The sequence below is a fragment of the Apis florea genome, unplaced genomic scaffold (genome assembly GCF_048593485.1).
Source record: "Apis florea isolate Af1SG1 unplaced genomic scaffold, ASM4859348v1 contig_3203_pilon, whole genome shotgun sequence".
NCBI lineage: Eukaryota > Metazoa > Arthropoda > Insecta > Hymenoptera > Apidae > Apis > Apis florea.
In genome coordinates, this window is record NW_028256723.1 from 6,864,521 (window position 1) to 6,884,756 (window position 20,236).

Below are 20,236 nucleotides of genomic sequence, written 5' to 3' on the forward strand. Positions count from 1 at the left end.
TCATCGGCGCAGTTATCCACCGCTTCACTCTCCCTATGCCCTTCCATTTAACGCGGCACTACTTGCCGGTGACCTACACTTCATTCCTTTCCTTCGTGAAATTACCGAAATACATATCAAATACCAGGCATACGTACCAAAGGGAGGTAGGAATTCTTCACCTTCAAACACTAATCTTAACATTTATCGACATTTCATATCCTTTTTTCGTATTTCACGGTATATTCAGTATAAGTTCATTTTTACTTATATATCGTTCGCGTTTCTTGCAAAAATTACGGTGACCTATACCACATTTCTTTTCTCAATTTCCTTGAGAAAGCAGCAAATTGCCGAAATACCTGGAATATATGTGTGATAGCAGAAATAGAGATCTTACCCACCAACTTTTATCAGTGTTTTGTATCTCCCTCGTGTTTCTGGTGTATCGTGTAAGTTTATTTTCATTTATACATTTATTTATATAATCAGAAATTTGGAATCACCTCTTTTTCCTTTACAAATTTTTTTTTTTGATTTTGTTATTAAATTGATATTGATAAATTTTTTGAAAATGAAAAAAAAGCTAACTATATAACCGTAACTAATCTACTTATTTTTTAAATAATTGGATTTTATGGAATTCGTTAGCGATCCGAAACTCTTTATTAAACGATAATATTTTGCGAATTTTTTCAGATAACTTAGCTAATAACAATAATGGTATAAAAAAAAATGTAATTACAAAGAGAATTGCATTCTTTGGAAAAACTAAATCCAAAAGAAATTAAATAAAGATACGAAGGTTGGTGAGATAAGGGTAAATCAATAATGGACTCGGTGTTGAACCTAAAATTTCTCTCAGCGCTACCGTATTAGATATCAAATTGAAGAATTTATACGTAATTTATACGTATAACGATTACAAACTTTTTTTTATTCATATAAGTTTTTTATTTATATAAATTTGAAGATTTAATATAAAATAATTTTATTAATTTATTCTTATATATTTTTTCGTTCGTATTATTAACAAAAAATCGTTAACACTTATATATAATTATCAAATTACGGCGGAAAGATAATTAAATGAAGGATCATTCTAGAAGTAACTGTGGTAAATAAAAGTAACTGAACATAACATTCTTAACGAAACCCGTTCATTTTTTATTAATCTATTTACAATATACAAGATACGATTTTAAAATATAAAAAGAAAATATAAAAATTTATATTATTACATATTGTGTTATTAATGATTAATTTTTTGCATAACTTTGTTCAAAATTGGTAAAGATTTCATGTTTTCTATAACGCTGTCCAGGCCAAATCTTACAAATTCGAAGTTCTTGTAAATAAAATACAATATCCCAAAATAGAACAGATATATGGCAATTAAGTGAATGATGTACATCCTGTAAACAGAAGAGCGAGTTCATAACGCGATAATTCATAAAAATTACTAATCCAAACTCTCCGTATACAATAGCGTAATATAACGCTTACACAGCTTGGTGTCTTCGAGCTTTCGGCAGTGTGGACAAATTTTCTTTCATGCAATATTGCCTTGCGCCTAAGATGCAAGTTTTTATATACTCGTCCTCGTCGATGGACAACAAATCAATTGGAAAGATCTCTCTGTCCTTGGGGTTCATTTCCTTCCACAATATCAACAAGTTCGTGTTGTGGAAAACCCATTCCCTCGTAGTGAAATATTGTAAAAGTTCAAGCCCAACTGAGATACGGTTTTGTATACGAACCATGCTAAAAAAAAAATATAGTAGTTAGTAGCAGTATAATAAAAAAAAAAAAAAAAAAAAAAATGGAACTCTCGCGTGAAACTCTCTGTATAAAAATTGCATAACTGACTTACATAACCTAAAAGAATAGGGGAAAACAAAACAAAAGAAAACAAAAATATAGATCGGTGAAAGTTACTAGAGACTTACAATCTTTTTTGCCGAAATATCAACATGAGGAAATCGATGAAGTATGCCGGTACAATGTGGAAAAAAAAGACTATCAGATTATGCACGAACTTGCTGTTATGTATATCTCCGCTCGGATACCAAATTTGCCCTTCGAAAGGATATTGATAAGCGATCTTTTTCCCTTTCCGCAATACCTCTCCCCAGGTGATAGGTACCACGCCACTTTGCGTAATGTTATAAACCGGTATACTTGTTTTCCTAGTGAGAAAGAAAAAAGAAAGAATTATTTGGAAAAGATATTGACGAAACAGATTATTTGTAAAAAAAAAAAAAAGTGCTGATTACTTTTCAATCGTAGTTGCCTTATGAGCAATGGAGATTAGAAAGTTGATAGCAAAATCAACCGGCATCACTTCAGCGTGATATTTTTCATTGCAAAGCATCGATCTTATAACTCCTTTGCCTGCGCCTACCATAATGCCCACGGGTCCATTCAGATTGTCCACCCAACCAGGTAACGGTTCTGTCAAAGCTGGTGTTACTGTACACATGACAACGTAAAATTTTAAATAAATATAAATCTTATAAATACAGATTAAAACAATTATTTTCATTTGCATTAACATAATATATTTCTGTCTCCTTGGAATAAATTAAAATTTATAATAAAAGTATAATATATTTGCATAATTCTTTTTCTTTTTTTTTTTTTTTTTTTTTTTTTTTACCTATCGATGGTCTAGCGATGATACAAGGTAAATTCGGATATTCATCTGCTACCAATTTCTCGGCCAATCTCTTTGAATACGTGTAAGTGTTTGGATGCAGATTCAATAACCTATATTTAATGAAATCAATATTGGATTAGTCTAATAGACGGATAATGTACGCTTAAAAACGAAATCAATTTATTTAATTGAAAAATTATTATCGTGCAATGTAACGATTTCGAAAAAAATTAACTGATTTTTATTTCTTATAGAATTACTTGGGCGTAATTAGATCGATAGCACTTTCGTCTAGCCATTCGATCATTCTCATAACATCGTGAGGGTCGGTAGGTGCGTCGTACACTTTTTCGTCGAGTTCCTCTTTATCGGCATAGCAGAAAGCCGTGCTTAAATGTACAAACATTTTCAACTTTTTCATTTTTTTAGCCAATTCCAATATCCTTCTCGTCCCAACCTTTAACGAAATAGTAAAAGACAAGTTAAAATATATATTTTTTTTTCAATAATTGATACTTTAAACACATTTTATTTAAAACTATATGAAAGATGGGATAATTGAATTGATGAATTTACCGTGTTCATTTCTATGGCATCCTTTAATTTAGCTTCTAATTTAAGATTTGCTGCAAAATGGAATACTATATCGATTTCGTTCATCAATAACTCCGATTGTTCTTCGGTCAATCCTAAATTCTCCACGCTAACATCCCCATTTAACGTTACCACTTTTTTCAACATTTGTGACTTTTGCTTCCGTACCCTTTGAAACATCTGTTTAAATTTATTTAAATTTTTACTTCGTTATAAGTGAATAAATAAATAATAATATCGTGTGAAAGTATTTCGATCAATTCGATTAAAAGAAAATAAGAGTTAAAGAGAGAGAGAGAGAGAGAGAGAGGTAGGAAAGAAGAGAAAGAGAGAATACTCACGGGCAATTTAAACACTTCATCCATACGAGTTTCCGGGCTACGACCTCTTTTTGGCCGTATCAAAACATAAATTTTATTTATATCGCTGCAACTGTAAAGTAATTTCTCAATAAGAACTTTTCCCATCAAACCAGTTCCACCGGTTACGAATATATTCTTTCCTTTGTAAAAAGACTGTATTTCCGTTAATTCACTCATATTTCCCTTTTGAAATCTGAAACATACAATTACGAATTGCGCGTAATCATAATTTCTTCCAATGTTTATGTTTAAATTTGTAACGTGGAAACTTTTGAACGAGAGAAAGAGTTGATCGAAAATTAATAATTATTAATAATTATTGTATTATTATGAATTAAGTATATGCACATCGATCTTATTTTTTTTTTTTTTTTTTTGTTTTAATTTACAAACACAAACACACGAATAAAATAAACTAGTTCAATAATAAAGTTGAAATGCATGCATGTACGGTATTTGACATTTTATGTAATTGTAAATTTCTCTTTTTTTACGAAAGAGTAATTTTTTAGAAGACAAACTTCATCGATCGAGGTCAAGGTTTCTTAAAAATAAAATTATTTTATTAGCCTTGTCACTACATCTTCTTACCTATTTTTGATATTTTTTTTCCTTTCACTTTATTTTTTTTTTTTTTCTTCTTCTTCTTCTTGCATTATGTTACATCCTCAAAGCAGCATATCATCAATTTCTTAACGTGTTTTAACAGAACAGATATGAATAATAAATAAATAAATAAATAAATAAATAAATAAATTGGAGAAACTTTTCGCATACGAATGATGGATTAATTTAAAAATTTAATTTTTTTTATTATTATTGTTTAGTTTTTTTAATTAATTAATTTATTGTTAAGAAGCGATGATTTTAAACAAAAATTTAATTTTTTGAAATATCCTTCGACTCTTAATTTAACAAATATACAATTTAAAATAATAAAAATAAAATTCTTAAAATCCACAATTTAAAATTCTCTGCTTTTAATACTATCTACTTTTCAATCTATCGTTATTTTTTTTCAAATTTTCAATTCCCTTTCTTGGTGGTAAGCAAGTGTTTCGCAACAATTGCATGTTCATCGATCTATAAATCTTGGTAAAGTTTACGGTTACATAAACAAAGCCCAAAAGAAAATAAAAGTAATCTTTTTTAAGTGTTATATACTTTAAATACTTTTCTAAGTATTATTATGTAATTGAATAAAATTATTAGAACAAAGTATAATTACTTTTTCCTCTCCTATTATGACACACGTTATTGCACGTTAATGTAAAATATTAACAATAATTCGACTCGTGCAACTCATAATTATTTTAATTAAACAGATTTTAATTTATTAAATAATAAATAATGCGATAGATAAGATATAGTTTTAGATTTACCTTGCAATAAAATAACTATTTTGCTCGTGTTGTGAAAAAGCACAATTCGTATCTCTTATGAGATTTTAATCTTCGATCTTGTCAAATTCTTTCGAAAAGAAATTAGTTTTTTTTTTTTTGAAAACATTCGTTCGAAGAAATAAAACAAATCGAAACGAGTAATTATTATTCATAAAACGTTATGCAATATAATACACTCGCTTGATTTATTAAGAAAATCATTTTCTCATTATATGGACAGGATGAACCGCAATCACATTTACACGATACAGTTGTACGCAGCGTGTGTATACTCGAGAGTGAGTGAAAGTATTCTCGAAACATGTGATTCCATATTTTTATCGGATGAAATGTTTAAACATGATAAATGAATATTTAAGTTATGAAATAAATTTTACTATGATATAATATATGTAGCTATGTTGTCGAAAGAATTTTTCCCAGAGAAAGTAATAATATAAATCATTCATTATAAAAGTACTGTTCATTATTTATTTAATTATTTTATTTATTTTACGCACACACGTATTTCGTATTTCTTTTATACGATATTAATTTTCATTTTCAACGTATGTGTACTATTGTGTAAGCATTTTAGAAATTATAATCCATTTTTTTATGTAATTTTTACAAAAGTATGCTTGCATTAAAGGAATAAGATGGTTAATTAATACTATCAACATGATGGAACGACATTTCGATGAATAATGACACGAGTAAATGTAGACGAGAAGAATTATATGCGTATATTTAACAAATATAAGTAAACGAATTTCAATAAAGTATATAGATTGTTATAAGAAAGACATATTAATTATAATATGTAGAATAATATATTAGCGCAATAGTATTAGTCAGCGAAAAATAACAGAACGTGCAATTAATGTGCAATTTAAAAGAATCGATACGCTGCAATATGATACCGGTGAAAGAATTTGCCTTCGTCAAAAAAGAGCATTGCACGAAGCACATAGACGATGATAAAGTTCGAGCACGATTTATTTCGTCGGAAAAGTGAACGGTCTACTGAATCGATAGCATAAAATGTGGCAACACCGAATAGGATTCGCTTTCTTGAGATCCTCTCAACTATAATATTAAATTCGAATTACAAAACTGGAATACAGTTCAAAACGTAAGAGGCGTAATGTTCCGTAAAATCATTTATACACGTGCTTTTTTTTTAACGAATGAGAAATATGTATATTTATACACTTTCGTCGAATATTTCTAATAGTAATCAATTCGGTTTCACGTAATTCGTAATAATGATAATTGACTGCACACGTACGAAAAATTATTTAAAAGTTTGATCACGAAATCTTTATGTATAAAGTGAGAACATAGAACAAATCGTTGTTTTATTCGTATTTATAACTTCAATTCACAATGTTTTATTATTAATTAATTAGAATTGAAATTTTTTAATAAAACGTGGATAATTGTTTTTTTTTATATTATTTACATTTAAAATGTTTAATTTCAAAGTTATCGAATTACATATTTGGCATAAAGAGGCATAAATATCTTGCATTAATTCATCTGTTATTTAAATATAAAAATTGATAATCGATAATCAATATCGAAATCAAACCGATTTTAAAGAAACCTATCTATCGATTCGAAAAATGAATATTGATATTGATATTTATATTATCATTGCGATTTAATTAAAACATCATAACATTATATCAATGACATTAATGAAAAATATTCACGAATTATAAATATAAATTATTGAGAAACACGAAACTGTTATAATTATCACAAATTATCACGTGAAACGTTTAATTAATTAGATTAATTTAATATTTTGATTATACATTTATTAATTTTGAAAGTGTGTTGCTAATATAAAACCACAACTTTTTTTATTTCTATAATTTTTATATTTTTAATATGAAATTAATTACCAACGTTCCTTTTTTTATTTTCAATGTAAAAAATAAAATGTTTTAATATAAAAGATATTTTTTTACCGCAAAATCAAATAAAATTTTATAAAATTCTTTTAACGTAAAATATTGAACATTTTTCAAAAGGAATTTATTTTTACTTACAAAAATAATTGTAATTTCTATTCTGATTCGGTACATTTGGAATTTTAACTATTTTAACGTTTTCATAAGTAAATTACATATAAAAGAAATGAAGCGATACAAAAACAAACAAGTGTCATTTCACTTGTCCGTTACAGCACAATTACATTTCTATATTCGTAAAAAAATATCAAACGAATGAATAAACTATAAAATATAACTTTATAAAACTAATTTCGTTAAATAGACACAATCAATAATAAGTAGGAAATTGAAAATAAATAGAACGATAAAAAGATTGAAAATTACTTTAATTATATGGTAATTATCTGTCTTTATAATTTCCTTATAATGGAAAATTATATACCAGTAAGAGAGAAAGAATGACATGAAAGAAAAATGTACTTACCTAATCAAACTAGTTCGGTAAAAGCAAAACAAAATTCTTTCGATATTTCAATGCGTAAGATTGGTAGAAGAATTGCAAATAATCGGATAATCGGTTGACCTAAACAGAAGTATAGATAGAACAGTCGTGGACCACTGTGTTCGAACCTACTGAGCTTCAACGTAGCTGACTTGATTGTAAGAGTCGAAGCAGGAGTAATATTGTATCCCCACCTGTGCTTAAGTTAACGAAATACACTTTTTCTTTCAGTTCAACAAACAAACAATTTTTCTTGCGGCATCTTTATCGTTTGATGCATCGTATTACAAAAAAAAAAAAAAAACGCTCATTTTTTATTTTTCATTGTAAACTTATTCATTAATATTGCTTCCAATGTTAATATTGCGTCAAATATTAAATGATTCTGAAACTGCTGATTACTATGTTATTTAAATCCCACCAATTTTTTTATAAATTTAATACAATTTTACTTTTGATACAAATGGTCAAACAAATCTTTTTTTTAAATAACAAAATAATTCTTTAAACAATATACTTACTTACAAAAAATATGTAATATTTCAATCTAGATATAATAATTTTTATTGTAAATCTGCTATGTAAATTGAATATTCATATAATTTTAATTTTTTTCAATTAATATTTTTTTTCTGAAAATCTTAAATCCAATAATTTATAATATGCTTCTAATTTCCATAAATATTTTTATTATTATAATATTATAATATTTTTATATATTTTATAATACATAATAAAATTGTCATGAATAATTTTTCTTAAATATTCTTTATGATTTATAATATTTGATTAAAGATTGATAGATATCTTATTATAATTTGATCTTATTATAAAATAAAACGATTAAAGACAATTAAAAGCATTAAAAACATAAAATTACGTGTTATTTTCGCTCGAAACATTAATTATTATATCTTATATAGATGCATAAAACAAAACTACATAATATTTGTATGCATTTTGGAAAAAAAAGGAATACAAGAAAATACAAGATGTTTTTAAAACTTAAGAATCTTCAGAATCTTACAATTGAGATTATCAATTCACTTATAAAAAAAAATTGATATTACTCTCCAAAAAGTTTATATTAAAAAAAATCATAATTTATTACATTATTTATATAATATCTCTTTTTAAATACAATTAATACAAAAAATATTTTGATATGATATAATTTGATTAATATAGTTTTGATTAAAATATTTTTGTATAATATTTCTATTCCTTTTATTAATTTTATTTATATCGCCTTAATGTTCTTGTATATCAAAAATTTTCATTACGCAAAGCGTTACATAAAATCAATGTACATTATAGTTCATTGACATTTGGATATATTACTTTTTTAAAAAATCTCTTTTTATTTTTTATCTTCCGCTTTTCTCTCTCTTAGAGAGAGAGTTAATTATTGAGCATTTGCTATATTACTTATTTATTTAAAGTTAATGAACATATTTAATATATCATACATTTTTTTATAAATAAAAAATTTAATTGAAAAATTATTTAATAGATACGTATAAAACATATAATATCATAAATAATTATATATATAATAATTATATAATAATTATATAATATCATAAATAAAATATAATATCATATGTTTTATATATTATACGTTTTCATTATGTATTATACATTTAAACAAATATAAATTATATTATACAATACATATATATATTTAAAAACATAATTCATCATATCCTTGATATTTTTGTTGACTATTCTTTTATTGAAATGTTTTAATGATTTTTTTTTACAATATGAAAGTATAATTATTTACTATCTACTTCCAAACATTATCTTTATGTATATTTCACGTTTAAAGTACTTTACTAACACATCTTTTACATTGCATTATCATTGCAAGAGTTCATGTTAAACGAATGTTATACGAAGATTTATTATATGTCATATAATTCATTTTTACAATTTTTTTTTTAATCTATTTTGTAAAGATAAAAAATTAATCGAAAATGTTTCAAATTTCATACATTTCATTGTAAAAAATGGTGTCTGTTTAAAAGTGTTGTTCTATTGTTAGTATTAAAGAATGTAAACATTCCATTATTAATTTAATAAATTGTAAAAAAAGAAAAAAAAAAGAAAGTAAAAATGTCTTCACATACTACACCAATTGTCGACGAATTGGCAAAGGACTATGCAAATTATTTAAAACTAGATTTATCAAGTCAAGTATGCACTTTATTATACATAACCTCAATATCTAAATTTCAATTTATTATCAAAGAATATTTTTTTATATCTTATAGTTGCAGAAATCTGTATATATTAAAATATAAAATACAATACAACATTACATTCCAGATGAAGAATTTTCATGAAACCATTGAAGATGTAATGATGCGTTTAGAAGAATTTCAATCAATTATTGAAATGGTTAGAAATCATAATTTAATCTAATAATATATTTTCAGTAAACATATGATATAAATTTTATTTATATCATTATACTTTATTTTAAAAGGTTCAATCTGAAAATAGCCAATGTATCGATCAACATATACCAAGATTAAAAGATATGCAACAAGAAGTTATCAATCTTAGTAGACGAATAGATGCATTAGAACATGTTATAGCAATGATTAATGTAAATCTAACAACATTAGAAGCTGCTGTTGATAATGCAGAAACTGAACTAGGAATTTCTGATAGATTATTTGGAATGTTAAATCGTTTATCTTTCTTTGTAAGTTGTTATTATTTTTTTGATATTATAATTAATTAAATTAATTGAATTTTTTTATTTCAGAAAAAAACTCAGGAACCTATAGTATCAAATAGATTACCAGAATATGAACCTCCAACAATTTATAGAACCGATGATTATTTTAAGAATGAATGAAATGATATTTTATTTTGAAGTAAAATAATAAATTTAATTATTTTCATAAATTAATTATATCAAATAATGAAAAAAAAATTCTTAATTTTTAAGAGGTAATATTAAGAATTTTAATATTAAGAAGTATTAAATGAATTTTATAAGTATAAAATAGAAATATTTCAATATATTTAATTATTTTCAGGATATTGTTTGTAATATAAAATATTATAAACAATATATATTCATTAACAAATAAAATATCATTATAATTTAAATTTAATAATAAATACAAAATGATTTTATGAATTTGATATATTTTACTAATCTAGCCACATGCTGGAAGAGTACAAGTCTTTAATTGTGCTTTCTTTTCACCTAATGAACAACTTCCACCTATGCAATGCCTCCATCTTGTTAATTTCCCTATACCACAAGTAACACTACAACTTGACCAGTTTCCCCATTGATCCCATATTTTTGGTCCTTGACGACTCATTCTATCTGTTATTAAAATATTTGATTTCTAAATAAAAATATTATTACTAAAAAGATTAAAAATATCATTAAAATATTACTTTGTTACATCATTAACTTTGTTAAAAAATTATGAAGTATTAAATTTTAAAATTAATATTATTTAGTAATATAATTAATAATATTGATAAAACCAATATTTTTAATAAAAACAATTTCATGATAACCTTTAAATTTAAAATATTTATATTTATTGAATAACAATAAAATAATAAATTTTTTGCTTATAACTTATACTTTGTTTTTCATTTTTTTCATCTTTATTTTCATTATTCATAATAGCGGATGTTTGTGTTTCATGATGTAAATTTTCGTTTTGAACGTTTATAAGTTTAGATACGGAAATTGATTCCTTATAAGGTTTTAATATGGTGCTATTCAAATGACTTTCGGATTGAAAAAATAATAAACATTCCATAAGAACAAATAAAATGATGAATGATTTAAGAAACGATTTTATCAAATTATATAACATAATTTACATTCTTATTAATTAATTTCACGTAATATCTTTTATTGACTGAAATTATCTATTAATAAACGAAATTATCTAATAATATTTTAATATAATAGAAAAATAAAAATAAAGAAAGACTACACAATATTTTTATGTAATAAAAAAAATTAAAAATATAATTGATAATTCTAATTTAGAACTATGTGTATTTAAAAATCATATGAATTATATTAGTATAAGTATGTGTATATAAAAACATATTTCGATGATCAGTAAAATACTCCCTACATGTAAAACATTTAAAATATTTATATATATTTTATTCAACTATATAAAAAATATTACAATTTATTTTAATCTTATTGAATAAATAGATAAATAAGTTACAATTAAATATGAATATGAATATATATATATATATATATATATATATATATATATATATATATATATATATATATTTCATCTTCATTATGTATTTTCTTTTTTTAAATTTATTATTTAGTTTTAATTCCAAGCCAGTTAAGAATGTTTTTAGATCCACATTCTTTTAAACGACATGTTTTTATTTGTGCTTTCTTTAATCCTTTTGTGCAATGTTCTGCTGCGCAATGACGCCAACGAACTTGACGACCATTTCCGCATGTTACACTGCATGAACTCCAATTACCCCACCCATCCCATGATTCATTACCTATAAAATTTAAAGAATTATTTATTTTATTGAGATATCTTATTAGTTAGATATGTTATTAATTAGATAATAATTATTATTAAAAAATCAAACTCGAAAATCTGATACGAATTAAAATGAACAATACTAGATTTAATCCAGACATATTGATACTGAATTGACTGATACATGATTGACAAAAACGACGGTTAACATGCATAAATTTATACATATATAATCATTCTTACTAGAATCATTTTTTTTAGCATCTTTAACATATCTCAAGAATTTCTTTTGTTTCTTTCTTTGTAATTGTTCATTATTTATATTATTTTCAAAATGTGTTTTTTTTAAATAATTAAGTAATTTGCGTTGATGAATTGTTGAAGTTTTATAATTGAATGGACTATAGTAAAATTTTTCATCATACCATAGTACTAATTGACCAAACTTAAAAGAAAAAAAGATTCAGCATAAAATTAAATCAACATTAATTTAAAATTATATATATGTATGTATATATTATTGGAATGAGTAATATGCTTATTTTAAGCAACTGACCTTGACATATCTGCATTGTTTGTTATTCAATACAAAAAAAGGTGGAATAATTTTCTCTTTAATATTTGCCCGATTTATTTGCAAGGAATTCAATTCAGTGGAAAAAGAGCTTACTTCTTCATTATTGTGTATACTAATTTCACAAACGTAAGGTTAAGCTTCATAACTAATGTAATAACGTAATTGATAAATAATAAATGATTATAAAAAACGCTCAATAAAATATAAACAAATTATATAAACAAAATACCATTTTTCATACCATTTATAAATTACGTAAGATTTCAAAATATTTGGATTTATTATTAAAGAATTTTTCTTTGATTTAAAAATATATAACTTTTCAAAATTAATTCCATTATTAAAATTCTCTAAAATAATGCAAGTTAATAACAATGTAAATAATAATCGCATATCATATTAAACTTCTGCAATGTTTTATCAAAGAAATACGACGTATATATTAATAAGATAAATTGAACATTAATAGGTTAAAAATTAATGTACTTAATGAAATAAATAAAATTTGACAGCATTATATATCTATATTATATGTATACATATATGTGTACATATATACATGCGCGCGCATAGAGAGCTATTTATGATAAAATATATCGTAATTATAATTAATTATATTTGTGTATTATTAATTAATATAATCGCTGACAGAAAGTCAAAAATTTCATCATTCTTTAAAATTTATAAATTTATATCTTTTAATGTTTATCATTATTTTTGCATCAACCAATTTCAATAAAATTTTTATGAATATATATATATATAACTAACATTTACATGATATACAAAATACATTTAACTTTTTATTACAGATAAAAAAGACTGATAAAAAAGCGATCTTTAATATTTTCTTTTCTTTTTAATTTTAATCAAATAAATTTTTTTATAATAATAAACATCTATTAATACAATCTAACTTCTCAAGAAGATTCAAATGATTTAATTTAATTTTGAAATAATTATATTTTAAAGAATGATCAAATATTTCTTTCAGGATTATATTTAGTAATAAAAAATCAAATCACAGAAAAAAGGAAAAAGAAAAACAGAAAATAAAAATAGATTATAACTAATATATAATTAATATTTAAGTAATAGACATGTATATATTTATTTATTAAAATGTATATCCTTATTTTTAAAACTTCTAAGATATTTTTACAATGTAACAACTTTTTATGTGAATATTAACATATTGCAGTAATCATTTTTTATACAAAAATATTTATTTAATTTCTGCAACTTATTGGAGGCATTTGTATTAAATCACAGTTTTAAATGACTATACTAATGAGATGATTCATAATCGGAAAAATGCTTTATAGGCACGACCATTTGGAATTTGTCCTTGAAGTCTTAATCTTCTAACTGCTTCTCTTAAATGTTTTGGTTGTAATGGTCCTGATTCTTGATGAGCTTCCATGACATCAAGAGCTAGTTTAAAAATTATATTTAAATAAAAAAATTATTTTTTCTCATTAGAAATTATTTTTCATCATTAGAAATATAAATATTACCTTCTTCTACTATTTCTCCAACAAATACTTTTGCAATACCGGACATAGCAATAACCACATTTTGTGATACTGAACAACCTGTTATAGTTTGCATAATCTGGAATACAAAATACAATTTATAATAGATATTTAGATATTCAAAAATATGAAATATATTAATATGAAAAAATAAATAATTACTCTTTTTATTGCTGCTTTTGGAAAAGCAGCTCTTCTATACATTTCATATCTATCTAATTGATCTTCTGTAAAATTTGATACTAATACTCTGTTAACAAACAAATATTATTGTATTTATATTTAAATAGTACATATATAGTTATAACAATAATAACAATGTTGAATACATACTGCATTTTCTCCCTTTCTTCTTCTTCCAATTCTTTTTTACTTTTCTCTTTACTTTCTCTTCTTTCTTTAACATTTGTTGGATTTGCATGAGGTAGTACTATATCATTTTCAAATATATCTTCCGTTGTTTGTTCTTCTTCTCTATTATCATTTTCATGTTTGACAATTTCCAATTGATCTTCTACTACTGTACATAATAAATTAGAACCTACTTCTTCTCCATCAGATTGAGATTGCGAACTCATTGCATCATATTCTATCTGTTAAAAAAATAAATATATCACGATAAATAAAACTATATGAATTTAATTTTTGTTTAAAAATTAATTTATTATTTTTATTTCAATTTTACACTTATGATATAATTATCCTATTTATATACCTTAACTTGTACGTTATCATTATCATTAACATCTATTGATTCTACATCTTTAGTTCCAGAATTTTGTGAAGGACTACCTTTTTCTTCCTTTCCTTCAATATCTATATGTTCACTTTCATTCCCAGAATCTTCTTTTCCAAAAATATTATCCATTGTATAATAAAGTACACTATAAATTATAAATAATATAGAAAATGTATTTGATATTTAAAATGAATTATTTTAGGTTACAATACACATCATAATAAATATTGATGAAAAATTTATATAAATTTTATGAATATTTAATTAAAAAATATAATTGAATAAATAAATTAAAATAAATTTTCTAAATATATAAACATGGTTATCCTGATTTATTTAACATTTTAATGTGAATTATAAGAAGATAGCCTTACCTTGTAGTACTTAATTATTTATGGTTTAATTCAAATAGACCCGCCATATTTTCAATTTGTAAAATATTACGTATCATATAAATTATGAAACAATACAATCGAAAACATAATAAAATTTTTTTTTAAATTTTATATAATATTACTGTTATAGTTTTTAATTATTTCAATTTATAGTAAAAATAAATAAATATTGCAATAATTATATAAAACTTGATATAATTATAAAATAAAATTTAATTCAATAAATTTAATTAATAATTTTAATAACTTACATTATTAAAAAATATCGAAACAAATTATTATAAAGTTTTAAATTAAAGTGAGCTTAAATGATACTTATTTATATTATTTAAAGATTAAAAATCAAATTAAAATGGAAATTTTAAAAGATAACATATAATATCTTAGTGTAAAAATCTATGCAATATATAATATAAAAGAGCATAGATACTAAGTACAAAATATTTCATTGTCGGCGAGAATATTTTTACAAATCAAAAGACGAGGGATCGCAACGTGGCGCCAACTGGTGGTCAAGTGAAATTTAGTCGACAGTGTCGCGACGCCGCAACGTATTTGTCAATATCTCATCATTTTCACGATTTTTACGGTTCATACATGTTCGTAAGAAATTATCGCGCAATTTTTATCAAGGCAAGTGATTTTAGTGATCCAAATAAAAAGAAATTTACTATTCTATACGAATCGATAGATAAACTCAACTGAAAAGTGAAGAGTTCTCAGCGCGGAAAAAAGACATCGAGAACTGGCCGGGACTCGGAACGATAGCTGGTAGCTCGGTAGGTCTGTAACTCGGCCGAGTATATTATCTATCTTATTTAAGGGTCGGGGGAAGCGCGGTGGTGAATGAGTGTAATACAGTGAAATATCAAAGATCGAGAGTAACAGTTAAAGAGCTGATGCGATTCTAACATCCAAGCATCAAATACCGGGCCTACGAATGCAGTTTCAAGACGGAATCGCGTTTTAAGATGTGAGTAATCGTGCCGGATTTCACGAGAAAATTGTAGCGAAAGGAGAAGAAAAAGTTTCATTGCCAGTGAACATTGCATTCATCTCAACGGCTCCTCATCAAGTATAAGACAGTGGAAAAGATTGTCTTTGTAGACGGTACGGAAAATTGCCGATACAAGTAGAAAATATTATTGTAAATACAATTCATCTATATTGAACTCTGCACAACACATAACCCTTTATATATATTCGCGCTTAATCCGCGCACGTCTCTTTCTACATATATCATGTGCTTTATCAATGATGTCGGTTTTACTTATACTTTTGTATTCGCATACCTATGAATATCGTGACAGGAACGTGAGTGAAATCTCGTCTCGTTTTTTTTAAAACTTCAATTTGTTCCACAATTTCTTTCTTCCATTAAAACGTCACTCTCGTTTTAATTTCGAATTTTGATTTATCAATTTTGCTCTTCTAAACGTTTACATTAGATTCAAAATGAACATTAATTTTTTTTGCTATTTTTTTAGAAAAATACATATAATTATTATAATACATATGTGCAAACTTTGTTACTTCTACGATGAATTAATTACTTCCTTCATATTTTTTTCTCAATTGTATAATATGTATTTTTTTATTAATATCAAATAACTCATTAACAATTCGATCTATGAATTATTATTAAATATATTTTTTAATAAAATATATTTAATTAATTCATTACATATACCATGACATATAAGATATATTAGATTTTCAGATTATTTGAATAAAATTTCACAAATATATATCAAATATATATATCTTTAACGAAAAGAAATCTATTTCTGTAAAACTCTATATTACAATAACATAATAATTCGTTATTGTAAAATTTGTTTCTTATTGCATGCGAATAAAAACGTACGTATCAATACATTTGTAATACATATATATATATATGTATTAATATATATCATTATTATTTCCAATATGTATGTACATATTAATCATAACATATTTTTTGCTCCTATTGCGTGGACATCAGTTTATAATATCTGCATTGTGCATTCAGAACTCAAACAGTATATTTTCAAGGACAGTTTCTTTAAACGAGATGCTCCCTTTCGCCAGTGTTCGCCATTCAGAGATACACGAACGATATACGAATTAGACGATATACGAATTTAGTTAAATACTATCGTATTTACATAAAAGCACGCGTAAAGGGAGCGGGAATTGAAACTAAAGGTAGAGAGGAGAGACGGTCGTTGGCCGAAGGAGAAACGACCCAGCAAGTCTTGCTCGAGTCAACGGAGGAGAGCCTGTTTCGCTACGGGGAACACGTATCTTCGTCGCGGTTGAGTCTGTTCAACCTGTCGGGCTTTCAAGTCAAGCTCCGCGGACAAACGATAACGTTACCTTAGCACGCGAACAAAGTAGCTTCTTTCTAATTTATCATTTTATTTTTCGCATTTTCGTAATTGATAATTCGTTTTTTCCTCGTCAACTTTATGAATTATTCTATATATATATATATATCTTATATATATTTTCAAACTACGTATTATCTTTTTTTGTCCATTTTTTTTTTTTTTTTTTATTTCAATCCAATCGAATCGTCGTGAAAGCAATTGTTGCCGAAATTATCGTATAATACGATATAGATTAGTTATTAGATGATTGAAATATGACGTGTGAAAGAGCAAAAGAAGCGTCAAAATTTAAAAATTCGACAAGCGTAAGTAGTCACGTACGAGAATATGGAATATGTGTTTACGGTAATCGGCGTCGCGGAGGTCAATATACCGTTAGAAACACCACGATATTCTTTTCTTTCTTTTCTATTTCGCTGAGCGCGTCACGTAGCACTAACGTTACGAGCATCGCATTTTCCATTTCTTATGAATTTACTCGATCTTACGAAAGCGCTTCTACAATTACAGATAATGATATGATATAATTATACGATGCAATACCTATTTTGCATCCAAGTGAGTTTATAGGTATCGTTATACTTCGAGACTGTATCACTTTTAATTTTATTCCCGTTCTTTAAGAAGATTCAACGTAACGATCCTTTGTCTCGACTTTTATTGTACCTTAAGAAATCTTAATGGATTTCAAGCCAGTTTAATGTGTTAATATCTATGCAACGATGAATCATTGGTATTTTTTCTGCACAATGTTTTGTTAATAAGTTAAAGTTCAGTTAAATATTTCTCTCTCTCTCTCTCTCTCTCTCTCTCTCTCTCTCTCTCTCGTATTCATTGAACGTAAAAACATCACGTAATCATCATAAGTATATATATATATATATATTATTCGTGCACAAAATTTACTTAGTCTTTGCAATATATTTTATCATGTATAATTCCGTTCGTTTTCAACTTTTCAATTAACAGGCGTTCATAAATCGAATAAAAATTCTCATTGACAAATGTTACGTTCGAATTAGTAACGGAAATGATCGATCAACGATCTATCATATGATGTACAAATAATAATAAATACTCGTATAGCACGTACATCTCGCATTTTTTTTTTTTTTTTTTTTTTTTTTAACATCGTTGAATATCAATGAGATTACAATTACACTTACGTTAGACATTATAAATATAAATCTTGATTTATTCACGCTTGTATATATGTGTTTTACGATACAGCTATCGGGTTCTTGACTCTAACACTACAAATAAAGCGAAGTTTTACGTAAGTACTTTCTATCCACGAGGATATACTCGCCTTATTATATGCTTGTTGTAGAAATGTCGAAATATAACTTCCAACCAATAAAGTCGTCGCATAAGTTATTATTGGTCGAAATTTTCACGATTTAATTTTCCAGAAAATATATATTCAATATGAATATTTCTCGCTATCTCGATATATTCATCTTTCCGTGATATATCTCTTCTCTTTTTCTTCTTTTCTTCAAGAGAGAGAGAGAGAGAGATGTACGACAAATAACAATTTTAATTTTTTTATTACGTCATTACGTCACGTTAATTATCAATTGTTAATTTCAATGTTTCAATACTCGAGAATAAATCTAAAGCTCTCTTATTCCTCAGGTGCGAAGAGGCTACAGAAGTGGAGACGCATCATCAGCAAACGGCAGCAACAACGATGGGCGTCGCCGAGGATGAGACGCCTTCCTCTTTGACTTCTCATCCTAACCCTAACGTTAACAACCCCAACCAAGAAGGTACGTGTCAGAACTGTGAGTTCTTTTTTTTTTTCGAAAATATTTTCTTTCCCAAATTATCATCAGCAATCGTGGAATAATTAAATAATTTCTAACGACTTTTGTTATTATTATTATTATTATTATTATTATTGAATTGGAAGTACGTATAACTAACATTAATTTTTTTTTTTTTTTCAAGAATTTGCAATTGGTATTGTTCACGGTTTTTCTTCGTTTTAACGTTGGAAAAACGAAGTTAAGAAACGCGCGGTTATTAATCCGTTTAATTGCACGAACACGGAAGTGTGTGGAAAGTCTCGATGCGACAAAGCTGCACTTCTCACACAACGATTGTAGCGAAGTTAACGACCCTTATCCTTTCCTCGTCTCTTCCGTATTATTAGCCCACCGTGTTTTGATCTTGGCCCACCGAGCTTTAAAATTATGGATATACCATTTTTAGTTTACACCTTTTTTTTTTTTTTTTTTCTTCATCTTTAACAAAATGTCCGTGTGCATGCGTAAAAGTAGAGTTCTTTGTTGGAAGGATTTACTTAAATTCATACGTTTGTATTTGAAAAAGAAACAATGGACAATGTTAGCAAGCGTTTGAAGGTTAACGGGTTTCGGATAAATAAAACTTCTTTTATGGCGTAGGTCGGTAAAATAGTATTTGTCGCGATCTTATTCGCGATTCTTAATCCTTACGGAGAAGAAAGGCTAAAAGTGAGGTTAATTTTCGTGTCTTCTTTCTTTTATGTACGATATATATTTTGCATTAAATAAATTGAAGAAATACGAATTTTTTCTTCGTATATATATATATATCGTACAAAATGATTCGTCGATAAATCTATTTTTTTGTTTTAAACGATTTTCGTCGAGCCATTTTCTTCGAA

At 25.6% G+C, this 20,236-nt stretch overlaps 6 protein-coding genes and 1 long non-coding RNA gene across 15 annotated transcripts in view; 3 read left to right on the forward strand and 4 right to left on the reverse strand.

Annotated features, from left to right (window-relative positions):
• The first annotated feature begins 75 nt into the window (after positions 1-75).
• Positions 76-1,807, forward strand: LOC147657201 (uncharacterized). Its single transcript, XR_015292958.1, has 2 exons — positions 76-431; positions 679-1,807. It is a non-coding gene; the product is annotated as an uncharacterized LOC147657201 (long non-coding RNA).
• LOC100864945 (putative fatty acyl-CoA reductase CG5065) lies at positions 1,123-7,602 on the reverse strand. 2 transcript variants are annotated; one of them, XM_086911106.1, is made up of 10 exons: positions 7,425-7,602; positions 4,186-4,285; positions 3,574-3,787; positions 3,215-3,412; positions 2,899-3,095; positions 2,639-2,748; positions 2,256-2,451; positions 1,929-2,168; positions 1,486-1,743; positions 1,123-1,394 (listed from the first exon to the last, which is right to left on the reverse strand). In XM_086911106.1, exons 3-10 carry the CDS (start codon positions 3,769-3,771, stop codon positions 1,232-1,234), a joined length of 1,560 nt encoding a protein of 519 aa, XP_086767232.1. In that variant the 5' UTR covers positions 3,772-3,787; positions 4,186-4,285; positions 7,425-7,602; the 3' UTR covers positions 1,123-1,231. The 2 variants fall into 2 exon arrangements, with proteins under 2 accessions (XP_086767232.1, XP_086767231.1); XM_086911105.1 differs by lacking the exon at positions 4,186-4,285.
• Positions 7,603-9,081: 1,479 nt separating this feature from the next.
• On the forward strand, positions 9,082-10,599 carry Blos4 (biogenesis of lysosome-related organelles complex 1 subunit 4). Of its 4 annotated transcripts, none has more exons than XR_015292752.1 (5): positions 9,082-9,641; positions 9,774-9,845; positions 9,934-10,155; positions 10,219-10,406; positions 10,496-10,599. XR_015292752.1 is itself a non-coding variant. In XM_012484852.3 (4 exons), exons 1-4 carry the CDS (start codon positions 9,561-9,563, stop codon positions 10,309-10,311), a joined length of 468 nt encoding a protein of 155 aa, XP_012340306.1. In that variant the 5' UTR covers positions 9,234-9,560; the 3' UTR covers positions 10,312-10,599. The 4 variants fall into 4 exon arrangements, 2 of the variants coding, with proteins under 2 accessions (XP_012340306.1, XP_012340307.1); XR_015292753.1 differs by having other exon boundaries at positions 9,234-9,641; positions 9,719-9,845; XM_012484852.3 differs by having other exon boundaries at positions 9,234-9,641; positions 10,219-10,599.
• On the reverse strand, positions 10,591-10,789 carry LOC147657202 (properdin-like). The gene has a single exon (XM_086910769.1). It carries the CDS (start codon positions 10,787-10,789, stop codon positions 10,619-10,621), a length of 171 nt encoding a protein of 56 aa, XP_086766895.1. The 3' UTR covers positions 10,591-10,618.
• LOC105735053 (uncharacterized) lies at positions 10,591-12,671 on the reverse strand (the record flags this gene model as incomplete). Its single annotated transcript, XM_086911089.1, has 4 exons — positions 10,591-10,794; positions 11,065-11,978; positions 12,206-12,407; positions 12,519-12,671. Coding segments are annotated over 3 exons (552 nt in total), but the record flags the coding sequence as incomplete, so codon positions are not given.
• A 927-nt stretch (positions 12,672-13,598) lies between these two features.
• Taf11 (TATA-box binding protein associated factor 11) lies at positions 13,599-15,731 on the reverse strand. The gene is made up of 6 exons (XM_003692364.3): positions 15,188-15,731; positions 14,790-14,958; positions 14,408-14,667; positions 14,237-14,324; positions 14,057-14,153; positions 13,599-13,973 (listed from the first exon to the last, which is right to left on the reverse strand). Exons 2-6 carry the CDS (start codon positions 14,940-14,942, stop codon positions 13,840-13,842), a joined length of 732 nt encoding a protein of 243 aa, XP_003692412.1. The 5' UTR covers positions 14,943-14,958; positions 15,188-15,731; the 3' UTR covers positions 13,599-13,839.
• Positions 15,732-15,801: 70 nt separating this feature from the next.
• trc (Serine/threonine-protein kinase tricornered) overlaps positions 15,802-20,236 on the forward strand; it is a 37,189-nt gene continuing 32,754 nt past the window's right edge. For 2 of the 5 annotated variants that reach the window (XM_086910761.1, XM_086910762.1), the window contains exons 1-2: positions 15,802-16,318; positions 19,222-19,355. In XM_086910761.1, the coding sequence (XP_086766887.1) occupies positions 19,277-19,355 (79 nt within the window). In that variant the 5' untranslated portion in view covers positions 15,802-16,318; positions 19,222-19,276. Of the gene's footprint in view, positions 16,319-19,221; positions 19,356-20,236 lie in introns of those variants that run through there. The other 3 variants (XM_086910757.1, XM_086910758.1, XM_086910760.1) reach the window with 2 other exon arrangements.